This window comes from Aedes aegypti, chromosome 3 (genome assembly GCF_002204515.2).
Source record: "Aedes aegypti strain LVP_AGWG chromosome 3, AaegL5.0 Primary Assembly, whole genome shotgun sequence".
Taxonomy (NCBI): Eukaryota; Metazoa; Arthropoda; class Insecta; order Diptera; family Culicidae; genus Aedes; species Aedes aegypti.
Window position 1 is genome coordinate 213,557,777 of NC_035109.1, and position 13,369 is coordinate 213,571,145.

General features: G+C 35.0%; 1 protein-coding gene across 8 annotated transcripts in view; it reads right to left on the reverse strand.

Annotated features, from left to right (window-relative positions):
• Nucleotides 1–13,369, reverse strand: part of LOC5570026 (optomotor-blind protein) — a 425,795-nt gene that overhangs the window by 28,730 nt on the left and 383,696 nt on the right. For 6 of the 8 annotated variants that reach the window (XM_021848470.1, XM_021848469.1, XM_021848468.1 and 3 more), the window contains one exon: nt 6,332–6,367. The exons of the other annotated variants lie outside the window; for them this stretch is intronic. In XM_021848470.1, coding sequence (XP_021704162.1) covers nt 6,332–6,367 — 36 coding nt within the window. The remainder of the gene's footprint in view (nt 1–6,331; nt 6,368–13,369) is intronic. 8 annotated transcript variants of the gene reach the window in all.

Here is a 13,369-nt window from a genome sequence, read left to right on the forward strand (position 1 = left end):
CTTTCTCCTCAAATATAATTGTTATAATAAAATGATTATTTTCGTAGATATTTAGCAAAACACATTAACTGAATTTCTAAAAGTGAATTCATAGCGCTAAAATTACATGTCAATGGTTTGAAAATTGATTTAGAGGTAAACAGGAGGAAAAATTAGCGTTTTTCGTAGAATTTTGGTTAAAGAAATTTTAAGTGCAATCCAAAATTTATATTTCTACTAAAACATGTTCTTCGGACACGTACAATCCAGTTTATACCGGATAACTACATGTGACCGCTTTTAAGTTTGGTTTAAAAAAAGAGGTCAACGAAAACAAAATTTCTTGAAGTTTTTAAATCAAAAGTATATATTAGTGTAATTTGCAATATTTATTTCTACTCAAATATGTTTTGTGGACTACTGCAATCAAACTAGTGTTAAAAAACTTCATTTTATCACTTTTCAATTTAATTTTTATGCAAACGACAGGATAAAAAACTAAGATTTCTTGAAGTTTTTTATCGAAATAAATTTTGAGTGTAATTTCGAATTTCTATTATTGCTCAAAAATACACTGTTCCACAAAAAATTTTTTTTGGCTGGATCAGGGACGCGTTTATATGGGTCTTGAAGTGCGAGAAAAATATAGAAAGAGGCCGTTTTGAATTGATTTGCAGCACCCCTGGATTATTTTTTGATAAAGCTTGAAAATTTGGCATTTTTAATCACAAAAAGTGTAGTAAGCAAAATATCAATATCTTTTTAAATTCAATTATACAACCATTGAATTTGTCAAATCATTTTTTTTAGCACTGGATGACTTCAGGGAAACGTGCACCATTTCAGAAGAATATCGGCATCTATTTTGTATATGAATTTGGAATGTTAACGATCATTAAGCAAGTACGTGAGGATGTGCACCATATAAATACTACTTTTTACTATTTCACACATCTGGTTCATTATATAATAATTATTATAGGTTCAAGAAGATGCTTGATTAGGATTTGATTCTTTGCTCCATTAGATAAAGCAATGGGCATTGGCATCCAGTAACATTTGATTTCAACAAGGATACGACGACTACGGAAAATTTATGTGTCTGTTAAATTTTTATGGGCTGGTTGGTCTAATAAACTCTCAGTAGAAATACACAATTGATATAGGTTGGACACTGACATTCAAGTGGTCTTACATGCGCTAGCTAGTTTATCAGGAGACGATGTCTGTAAAAAAATGTGATAACATTGTTATTTGCGATTTCTAAATATTTCGATAGGTTCTCATTAAAAATAGTTTACTTATCGTGAGAATAATTTTCATCAGAATATCCCTACAAAAATTACAGAATAATAGAAAATAGCAATTAATAATTTAGTTATCAACATTGTCACATTTTTTTTGCGAAAGCCGCTCAGGCAGGCATGAGCTCTTTATGATTCAGTGTGTGCACAATGCTGATCATTTGTGAAAACTGATTTAGTGATAACATGCCTGCTTCTTACTTGTAAGATGAAACAATTTCTGGTTTAACCATTTCCGATTTTTTTTTTCAATTTTTTGATTCTATATGTGAAATAATTTTTCGGCAACTTTAATCAAATTTTCAGTTTTGAGATTTAGAATAAATTTCACAAAAAATTGTGATATAATCTAAATGAATAAAATACTTTTTTATATGTCTTCCTGTTTAAAGAAAGATAAACAGACATTACGTAAAGTTTCGCAAAATTGCTTATCATAAATGTATTGATAAATTGTTTCTTCGCTTAATCGAAAAGCATTTTTACTCATTTAGAGGATATGGGAATGGGGGTTCATAAATGGACACGTTTGGCCTCACAAGGGAAACGAGTTTAAAATTAATTTTAATGGTCGACTTCTTTATGTTTCCAATATGCTTACAACTAAACCCATTTGAAGAAAACATCCCATTGAACAAGAAACTAACGCTCCTTTTGAAAGTTTGATTAAAATTGCCAAAAAAAAATGTAAAATGTAGAACCAAAAAAAAGATTTGGAAATGGTTTAACCAGATTTTTTTTTCATCTTACAATTAAGAAGCAGGCATGTTACCACTTAACCAGTTTTCACAAATGATTAGTATTGTGCACAAACTGAATCAAAAAAAGCTCATGCCTGCCTGATTGGCTGTCGAGTGGTGTCACAACAAAGGTGAAATTGTTGATTATTGAATTGTTGGTTGCTATTTTACGTTACTCTGTAATTTCTAAAGATATTCTGATAACAAATGGACCTCACGATAGGTAATATATTTTTAATGAGTACGTATCAAAATCTTTGGAAATCGCAAATAACAATATTGTCACATTTTTCTAAGACTTCACCATCGGTTCTTCATAAACCGACTAGCTCATGTAAGACCACTTACATGTCAGTGTCTTACTTAATTTTGTATTACTGCTAAGAGTTTATTAGACCAACCAGCCCATAAAAATATAACAAACACATAAATTTTCCGTTGTCGTCGTATCCTTGTTGAAATCAAATGTTACTGGATTGCATTGCTCATTGCTTTATCTAATGGAGCAAAGAATCAAATCCTAATCAAGCTTCTTCTTGAACCTATAATAATTATTATATAATGAACCAGATGTGTGAAATAGAAAAAAAAGTAGTATTTATATGGTGCACATCCTCACGTATTTGCTTAATAATCGTTAACATTCCAAATTCATATACAAAATAGATGCCAATATTCTTCTGAAATGGTGTATGTTTCCCTGAAGTCATCCAGTGCTAAAAAAATTGATTTGACAAATTCAATAGTTGTATAATTGAATTTAAAAAGATATTGATATTTTGCTTACTACACTTTTTGTGATTAAAAATGCCAAATTTTCAAGCTTTATCAAAAAATAATCCAGGGGTGCTGCAAATCATTTGAAAACGGCCTCTTTCTATACTTTTCTCGCACTTCAAAACCCACATAAACGCGTCCCTGATCCATCAAAAATTTTTTTTTTGTCGCACAGTGATATTATATGGACTGTTGTAATAAATGAATGTCGCAAAACTGACTTCCTATTGCTTTGAATTTTGGTTCATAGGCAAACAGTTAAGATAGAAGTGTATTTCATAGATCTTTTTAATGAATTAAATTTTAAGTGTAAACAAAAGTTTATATTTCAGATCAAGCATCTCTGCAGTTTTACAAGCAAATTAGTGTCGGAAAATGTCAAAAAAGTCTCATTGAACAACATGACAGAAGGAAATCTTTCACTAGAACGTTACTTTCAGGAGACAAAACTGATCTAGGTGAGTTATGAGTTATCTAGATCAAATTCAAAGGGATCAACATGTAGTGCACCTTATTTCAAAATACCTTGTCGGAGGTTCCGAACCTCTCATGCATATCAAGAGCAGTTAAGGTTTTGGCATGCGAAATTCGCGATCTAAACAAATATGCTTCGTTAGAGATGCTCGAAATATTTATTTGCTTTACATGGACTATTTGTCTAGTTATCTAGGATCATTCAGGTTTGAAAAAACTCAAATTATAACATTTGTGGTAAAATTTGACACAATTTCCATGCCGCTTCGGTGTGTATTGGTTTAATTACTTTGGGGGAAATTTGAACATCCCTAGGAACATGTTTTTACTATAAAGCTACGGATTATGGACATGGAAGAATTTTGGAAATCGGATTACCCGTTGTATAAGTATGGTTGATTGAAATTAAAGGTACAACTGATATTTGATCCCGGGGCTCCTAGTGTTAACTCTAGAAAATTCTACGAATGAAAGAGAAGAATGCCACCGAAATTTCTTGAACATTCCGCTGATGCTGAATAGTAGGTATTCTAACATTTGAATAAACTTTTGTGGTGTTTAAAAATGTATGTCGTGCTAAATGAAACATTCCGGTGAAACATTTCAAAGCGTTTCTAATAGACAGATAGCTCTTGGATTTAATAAATATGCCAGTTATTGAGGATAAAATACGTTTCTGAAAAACCATCTTAAAAAACGTTGCTGTTTAATTGAGTTAGAGGAAATTGTGACGGAACATGTAGATGTAACGTGCAAGAATGTAAAACACAGAATGCATAGTGGCTACGAATGAAGGGAGAAATGTGTTAACTTTTACAAAACTAGTTTTGTTTAGAATTTTGTTGACATTTCAGTAATAACAGCAAAGAGAAAGATTAAGTATATTGTCTAAGAGTCAAATTAGGTATAATATTTCGTAAACAAACCTGACTTTACTTATTCTCATCTCTAAACTGGGAGTGTAAAGTTTGGTTCAACAATTGGCAGCCAATTCATATCTAAATCACAGAAGATACAATTTATAGAAATCGACCAAACATGCGAAAATTCAATTTAAATACGGGTTTTGTGGTAGTTTCTAAAAATAAACTGAACGTGATATACGATGTTGTACGACATGCATCTTCATGCTTGCCACACTTTATACAAACACAAAAAAATGATTAATTGGCAACACAGCTTATCATTTAATAGTGCTCAAGAACAATAAGTTGAGAAGCACTACTAGTTGGAACGTAACGTCAGAAGGAAGAAAAAGAATAATGTCCTTCTTTTTCTTCCTTCTGACGTTACGTTCCAACTGGTAGTGTTTGCCAACTCTGAATGTTGGCTGTTGAATAACATTCTCGAAAAATTTTTGAACTTTTAGAATGTATACATTTTAAACAAACGAGTTCAAGTTTTATGGTAAGTGTAAACAATTGTGTAAAAAAATCCTTTTCTCTCAAAAAATGTTCGTGTTTCATAAACTCTGAGAACAGATTTGAAGCCAGCGGACCAACATTTTTTGAATTCATTCATCAAAATGCGTGTTGCCTAGTGTTATTGGGATTGCTTTTAAAAAGTAGCTCCATAGAATGGAATACTGAATTCATAAATATCAAATCTACAATTTCTCCACCGTCCTGCATGAGCCTTATCCTGCCAGGTTGAAGAAAAAGAAGCTGAATTCAAGCTCCAAGAATTTTATTTCACGCCACACTTGAACGCATTCTGCGAATTCTTGCACGACTAAATGCATTCCTCGAGCTCAAGGATACATTTCCGCCTTGTTACGTTGTTCCTACTTCAGCATTTCCACGGAACGAAACAGGAACACGGACTTGAAGTTACCCACCTCGCCGCCTCGTCAAACAGACGCACATTCGCTCGAAGCATTTGAAGTTGGTTCCGTTCCATTCGCTTTCAGCGGGTTGTAAATTACACACTAGTTAAATTACGATTAGCCACCCTCTCGCGAGCTATTGGCAAGTGTGGTGTTCTGACGAAAAAAAAATCTAGCAACTCCGACTACAGATACGTTGTGATAAATTACTGCTGACAGGCGCTGGGAACGCCTCCAAAAGCCACCAGCGCTGGCTAACGGGGTTAACCTTTACAGTACTGAGTGTGCGATGTCAAGGTTTCAAACTTCTGTTACTTCACCATCGTCATACCACAATACATTTGATTATAAACCCGGAACCATCACTAAATTCATTTGTGAGTAATCATGAAAGTGCAATTAGAATTGATCTAACGATGACAAAAATATAGAATATTGAAACTTCGAAGTCGGAACCCAGCACTGTAAAGGTTAAAATACTAGATAGAACGAAAGGCAAAAAAAAACGAAAATGATCGAACCCACCAAGTTTCCCCAGCAATAGTGTATAAAATTTTCTGCCTTGTAATTTTCACATTACTTACTGGTGGCTGGTGGCGAAGCGTCTAGTTTCGAATTTTCCCGCTCCGACACGTGTGCTCTTAAATATTTATTTATTTATGAATTCCTTCGGTATCTGCTGCTGGGTTGGGATGGTTCAATTTTCGTATATTAGGTTGGATCCTTTCAACGAGGGACTTGCTAATGGGAGAAAATTGCCAGTTGATTGCGGCCCAAATTGAGAGTGCGATTCGTGTTGGGGAAATTCTCACACACACGCACGTGTGATAAAGGAGGAAAATTCGAGGCAATTTTCACATTCTAGGAAAGTGAAATCGACTGTCAGTTATTACGTCTCAACGGTGAAACAGTGCTAGTGCGATGATATAATTGAATGAAGGACATGTGTGGTCTTCGAGATAGAGTTGAAGTTCGAAATTGCGTATTAAGAAATGTATAAATGGATAACTGCTTGGGGATGGTCCATTGATTACTTAAGGGGTTATGGAGGGAGGGGGGGTTTGAGATTTCTTACGCGCCATACGAATTGTTTTCAATTTTCATACAAAAAATCTTATCATGGGGGGAAAGGGGGTCTAAAAACCACCAAAATTGTCTTACGTAATTAATGGACCGCCCCTTGGTGGAAAGAGCCGGAATGTGATTCAATGGGAAATATTCATAGATGTTACCTTCGTAATGCTGTGGCAGTTGAAAATTGCGCCTCACTGAAAATATGGAAAAACAAAATTACAAAATAGGAAGTAAGGGTAAGCCAAGTACGAACTAGCTTATGGTCACATTATTTGATATAAAAGCTTAATATCTATCATTTGTCATTAGGCGATGCTCCATGGCTGATGAGTTAGCCAATGTGTTTTCACCGATGGAAGAATGGACAGGTATCCATATTAGATTTACAGAGTTTACTGAATTTATTTCGTCAATTTCGAAATGCGATTACTAACCTAGACCTTGAAATGGTCGAAGCAAGAGCTTTAATAGCAGTCTGTTATCTGAAGTATCCAGACGTCCTCTCTTCAGGTGAAAGGAATTGTGTGAATATTTTCAAATTTACGAACACTTTTGTTCCAATTCACCAAAAGTTGAAAAAAACAAAGCGTGTAAAGTGAACTCAGCCTATAAACGCTAAGAACACGAAAACACTTCTTGCTTAAGACGTTTGTGTAGTGGTAGCATGTGGGGACACATTCAAAGAGAGCCTCGAGCGCAGCCTTGAGAGTTGTAGAAAACGCTTCAGTTTTCGTAACCAAACACATTAGTTGAATATTGTTTAATTTTGATTGAATTGTTTTCTTTCCGCCCTTTTGCCACCGCACAAGTCATCATAGGCGCCAACTTTGAGGGGGGGCGAAGTACTTTTACCCCCCCCCCCCTACTCTCCCTTTATTCTGACAAAACATTCTCAAAAATGTAACAAATATAATTGAGGAGCAGTGCTCTAAACATTCGACATTTTTCGTTTTGTTGACATGGTCAGCAGTCACAGCATGAGCTTTAGAACGAACGTCGACATTTACAAAAAAGTGTCGATTGAGTGTCGTCTGACACGATGACATTTGCATAAATCATAATTTTTGAATAGAATTCAGACATCGAATTCAAACAAAATGAATAGTTTAATCCTGAGACGAGACTCGCGAAGACGGTCTTCTTTTTCTGTGATTGCTGAGTTTTTTTCTTATTCCACTTTGTGTTTATACCAATTATGCGCATGCTGTTCAAATCCTCACATGAACCTCTCAGCAAAAAATGATTGAGTTTGCATCATATCGAATCATAAATAGCCGTTTGAATGAAATTTCATGCCAGCAAACGTAGCAGACATTAGAAACAATTAATCTTCGGCCTAGATTTATCAGCAACTTTGGAAAAAACTGCTCCGCCGACTGAGATTTTTAATAACAGTTTACTTTGAACACAATACTTTTCACTTTTTCTGCCATAAAAACGGTTGGCTGCATTTGACGTTTCGTGAGAGGGGAATCTGGGCTGCATATGACGTTGATATTTTTCCTCTTCGCGAGTCTCTCTCAGGTTTAATCTTGCCTTTTATGTCGAATGTGACACACATACAGTGAGAGCAGAACAAAACCAAACAAAACCGTAATGTTTGCTAGTGAAGTTATCGTGGACAGTGGAATTCAATTGACATTAGGGGTATTCACTTAACGGCGTAAAATTTCGCGTATATTGCGGTAAACCGATTATTTGAAATCTTTCACAAAAATAGGTAAACGACGAAGGGAACATTTCAAATTGTGACAATCTAACAATCCAAGAATGCGTTTGTCACTGTAGCAACTGTCATCAATGTATCAAAAACAATGCTTTCCGATAAAAAAAAACGCGAATTAAGGAAAAGTTTATAAGAAAATCTCTGATAAAGAACCTTGCAATATTGTCTGACAAGGAATGAAAAGCGACTTCAGAGGTCATGGAAGTTGATTTGTCCATTGATTTGGACAAGTTCATCAGAAGGTGGCAGAAGAGCAATTTGATGTTAACAGATGGCAACGGTAGCTCCAACCAGGAACGGCCAGCGAGAATTCTCATCTTTTGTTCCGAAACAGACAGAGACGCCGTTAATTTTGGGAAACTTTCCAAATTACTATCTGGTACCAAATTTGCTGCGCTGTTCATATTTATGTGTGCATGATAATAAAGTCTACGAATAAATTTATCATTAAATTTTAAGCATCGTTTATTAATCAATTCCTCTTATTTGCTACTCTCAATAGTGCGGTATAAATCATATTTGAATGCAACTGAACAATCCCTTGATTAATCTTAATCATACGAAACTTTTGATTTCGTCTCAGTTTCCGATTATAAAAAAGCATAAATAATTTCACCTTAGGCAGTTACTGAAAAACCGCAATTCAAACACAAGACAGGCACATTTTTCGGTTCATTATCTCGATGTCTTGCTTAATAAGGAGCTTCTATAAGCAAGACTATGTATTAAGTCTTTGGATTTCGCTTTGGAATGAGGAGTATGATGGAACCGATTAAACGGTCGTTAATTAAGCTAAAAACCAAAACAAATATTTTGAGCTCCTACAATAATACTCTGGAATATCTGTCATTTGTGGTGGATTACTAGATTAATAATTTCTCATCTGTCATTGCACTGACACAGAACAGGAATATTTCATTTGAAATAATTCATCCATCATATTACGTGAAATCTCATTTTACGCAACTTTAAGTGAATACCCCTATTATTCTTATCGACATTCGTTTGATCGCTCGTGTTGTGCATGTTTATGGGAAGCGCTGCCGAATATCAGCGAAAACGTGTCGACTACCGTGATTGCTTACAACACTGTTGAGGAGTTAAGTCGGATTTCTTCACAAAAAATAATTTATATCCCGACTAATCAGTCTTCATAATTCTTTATAGATCTTTGTCCGACGATGGCGATCGCTAACAATTCAAAACGAATCGATATCAATCGCTATCGAAAATCTCTGACTGATTGACCGGGATAATTTCTGAGACAATTCTAATGCGTTATCCTTTGATAATATCAAATTTTAGAACCTGTAGTGCAGCTTGAGTCGAACGATTTATCAACAAACCTCAAGAAAGCCTGTCCTTGCTCATTTCCGAAAGTTGTGTTCTTTTAATAAGGAGGTTTTCTGTCGGCTAAAATGTCTTAAGCCTGATTTGCTGCTGGAAAGGAATCGCTAAAGAAATTTCTCGCCGATTCCTTTTAGAAATTTTCTACAGCGACTTCCGTTTGATCTGACACTTCTTTTCAACTGCGTACTGCGATCAGAAAAAAGCGCTTCCTTGATCAATTCCTTGCAGAAATTTACCATGCATCAAGATATGCCAAGAAATTACTTGTCAGCAGCGAATCAGGCTTTAAGCTTAACAGTAAAATGTGTGTTAAGCAGAAATTATTATTAAAAATTTTGATGCCAATATGCACTTGGAAATCAGAGACGAATAGACACATAGTAGTCGGGTTCTGAATGGGTACCACTACTAATACTACATTTAATCCCTTTTGCAGTACCAAAGTACCTAAGTTTGACAGATCGCGATACACTTTTCACGGCATTCTAGATTTTGCTCTATCACCTTATGTGCACAGAAAAAAATATTTAATTTTCAATGTGATGTAAACTGAAGTCTACTGTAAAAATAAATCAAATTAGTGTGTTATTACAGTATCATGTAAATTTAAATTATTATACATTTAATTTTCATCTAAAGATAGTTGAATATTACATGATCGTGTAAATTTAAAGTGAATTCAATTGAAAAATAATGGATTGGTCGTTGAAATTTACGTTTATTTTGATGCTCCAAATATGTGCATGAAAATAAACTTAAATTTACAACATATTTTTAGCTGTGTGCCATAACATTTTGGGCAACTTCAAGGGACATGGAGGCCTTTATTTTATCTTTGTAGAAATCCTTGACGAATAAAAATACCAATCAGTGCAGGCTACCTGTTCGCGCACGGGTAGGACCCTTTATCCGTTGTGATACAAGGATTAAAATACACGGAGTACGGAGGTGACTTGCCATGGCAATGGTCTAGTAATTACTGACTTTATTGTTCTTATATTTAGGAACGCATACATATACATATAGGGGTAGAGACACATATTATTTGGTTTGCACAAACACTACCTTATTAATATTTAAGAACAAGTTTTATTCAAAAATTAACATTTACTTTGGCTCTTACTTTTTTAATAATTATTCTTGATTGTTTTCATAAAAATTTTAGACAACTTAATATGCTGAGATGAGAGGAACACTGTTTTTGCAGTAGACCATAGTAGCCTGCACTACTTTGACCAATTCTTCTTGCCAGGAGCTCAATTGTTGTTCCCTGATCCCACTTTAGGATGATGAATAAGAAATTAACGTTACGTCTGTCAATGGTATTCGGCAAAGTTATTACTTGGAAGATTTTACTTGAGAATAGTTTATAAGCTTTTTCTTCTGCTCCCAATGTATATAGAACAATACATTGGGAGCAGAAAACAAAAGGCAAGCATTTTCCATACAAACTTTAAATGCTCGGCCGAATTTCTTCCGAATCATATCAAACTTTAGAGAAATATTATGAACCATTATTGACATCATTTAAGCATAGGGCAGCCAAAACTTCAAAATTTGCATCATCCTTGTGAACATTGTTGAGCAAAAAAAAGTCTATGGAATCTTCTTACATGATATGGGCTTGCGTTAAAATAAAAACAATCAATCCTCATCCCATGTATTAACAAAATGACTATTTTTTTTTGGAAATTTAACGCAGACAAAAATGTCGGTTTTTTTTCGTTTGCCTGAGTATAGCTGCTGGTGAGTTCTAACTTCACATGCAAAGTTTGTGACCAAATAAGATTCAAACAAAGTTATGATAGGTAGACCAGCAGGTTACTGTAGGGATTATGAGAGGTTAGAAGCAGAGTATAGTATAGCCATGTCCCAAGCAACACAACTTGTTTCAACTCAAGATTAAACATATCTCTTGAAACTAATCAGAGTTGAAAATCATTGAAAATATGACTTACAGTTGCACTGAATAGCAACGCAAAAAGCGCAAGAGGTGGAGCCTTTTTGCAACATATATATGTTATAGAGAAAATGCATATTTGTTGCAAAACACTTAAGAGGAAAAAAAATGAAAACACGGGTTAGCTTGATAATGGGTTGATGGCTTTATATCATTCTTCCACTATTGTTTTCATCCAGGGTTCATACGTGTTGTTTTTATCGAAAAGTACGGAAAATCCGCAAGTTAAATTTTAAATTCGTGAAAAATCTAAATGTAGTGATGTATTCTGTACATGATCACAAAAGTATTGACAACAGTCTAGAGTGCCATAGTTTGTCCTATAGTACATTACTCAGCAATTGCAGTTTAAGTTCTGGGACAGTATAAAGTTCGTCAAAACAGCCGAGGGGACAGCTAGTTGGGCTGTAGCAATATTCTATGAATAACAAAATTGCGGTTCTTTTGAAAATTTTCCGTTCTGCTGTAGCCGCCAAGTTCTACCGCAGCTAATTAATCTATTTAAAATTAGTTTTTTTTAATAGTTACACCTCAAAAAGGGCGAAACTAAAAAAACGTCGATCTTCTCTTTCAAAACTTCGCTCAGAAATTACAAATAACCAAATAAAGAAACTTCGAATTAAATATTGATGATGTATTTCATCTGAAAATCACGGTCAATTGAAAAATCCGTTTAAATAGCTCAGATTTCCTTTGAAATCATGGGCTTCTACAATGAAAAGGGCGTAACTTAAGAACGGGCCAAGAGGCTATACAGCTTTTGCTCTTGAGCTAACTCTTGAGTTAGATAGCGAGCAACTCCGAGTAACTTTCGTTGCTGAATTTCAAGTGCACATAGCAACGCAAGTAGCAAGATTTTCAATGACTTACGTTAACGTAAACAAGAAATTTCCTCTGATAATTTCTCGATACGATCAGAAGGTTGTGGTCTGTAAATTCCTCAAGCTGTGTATTTCATGGATACTTATCGACACTGCTGAAGGTGTCTGAAGGTTCGAATCCAACTTGCAACTTTGGCACAGAAAGCTCTCAGTTAATAACTGTGGAAGTGCTCATAAGAACACTACGCTGAGAAGCCGGCGCTGTCCCAGTGAGTTCTAAAAGTGTTCTACTTCTATACCAAGCACTATCAAAGCCTGTTGTTCTGAGTAACAGTGTTGCAATCGTTGATCTATTGGGGAGTAAACCTGTCTTCAGTGGATAATATCAACATTAAACAATAGATTATTATGACGTGTGGTTACTGACGTTATTTGAATTATCTCGGATAGTGAGTTAAAATCTCGTATCAAGACGGCGGGTATTTGTTGATGAACATTTGTCCACTGTACCGAACTCTGCTGACATTGCTAGGAGTGCAAGCTAGTCCTTCATAAGATGAAAGTTCACTAGGAACATTAACGTTTTTCTAGGCCTTATATAATTGAAAGCCTATGAGTTATAGAAGAAATTGTTTAGAGTTCACATAAAAACTTGTTCACAAATATTAATTTCCCCAACTTAATTACCGTTTTGTCTCAAATATCGGACTTGACTCATGTTCCGAACAGTGGCGATTTCAAAGGTCAACATTGATATTTCCACAACTTTTACATTTAGAGCTTTTGAATCATGGAATAATTGATTATCCTGTGAAAAAATTTGAGTGGTTTTCATGAAAAATCACTATGAGTATTTATTGTTCCTGAGTTCATAAGCCATCGTGAGATTTTTGTCAGACTCTACCCATGACCACGGTATACTCAACAAGGTAGGCTATTCCCACGTGTAAACAACGGTTTTCAAACAAAACATGTGTCGTCATTCCTATCGTCCAGCATGAGGCTTACAGGATAGTGAAAGAGAGCAAACCTTGCTTTTTTTGCACTCGTTCGAGTTTGCGATAAGAATGACGTCACAGCCAAATGCCATTTTTCGGAGTAAATTACCTTGCTTCTTTTTACCGTACCCATGACGACTGCAATGAAAATCAATTCCCCACGGGAAATGCTATTGATGTGTTGCATTGTTAGCTTTGATCACTAGACCATCCCAATTCAGACCATTGCAGAACTTCAATCTTATGGTAGCAAAGCTTTCTACTTCTTCTTCTTCTCTCTGGTTTGAACTGCCTGCCTTCGCAGTTCTGGTGATCAAAGTTTTCAAATTAAACCAAAAATC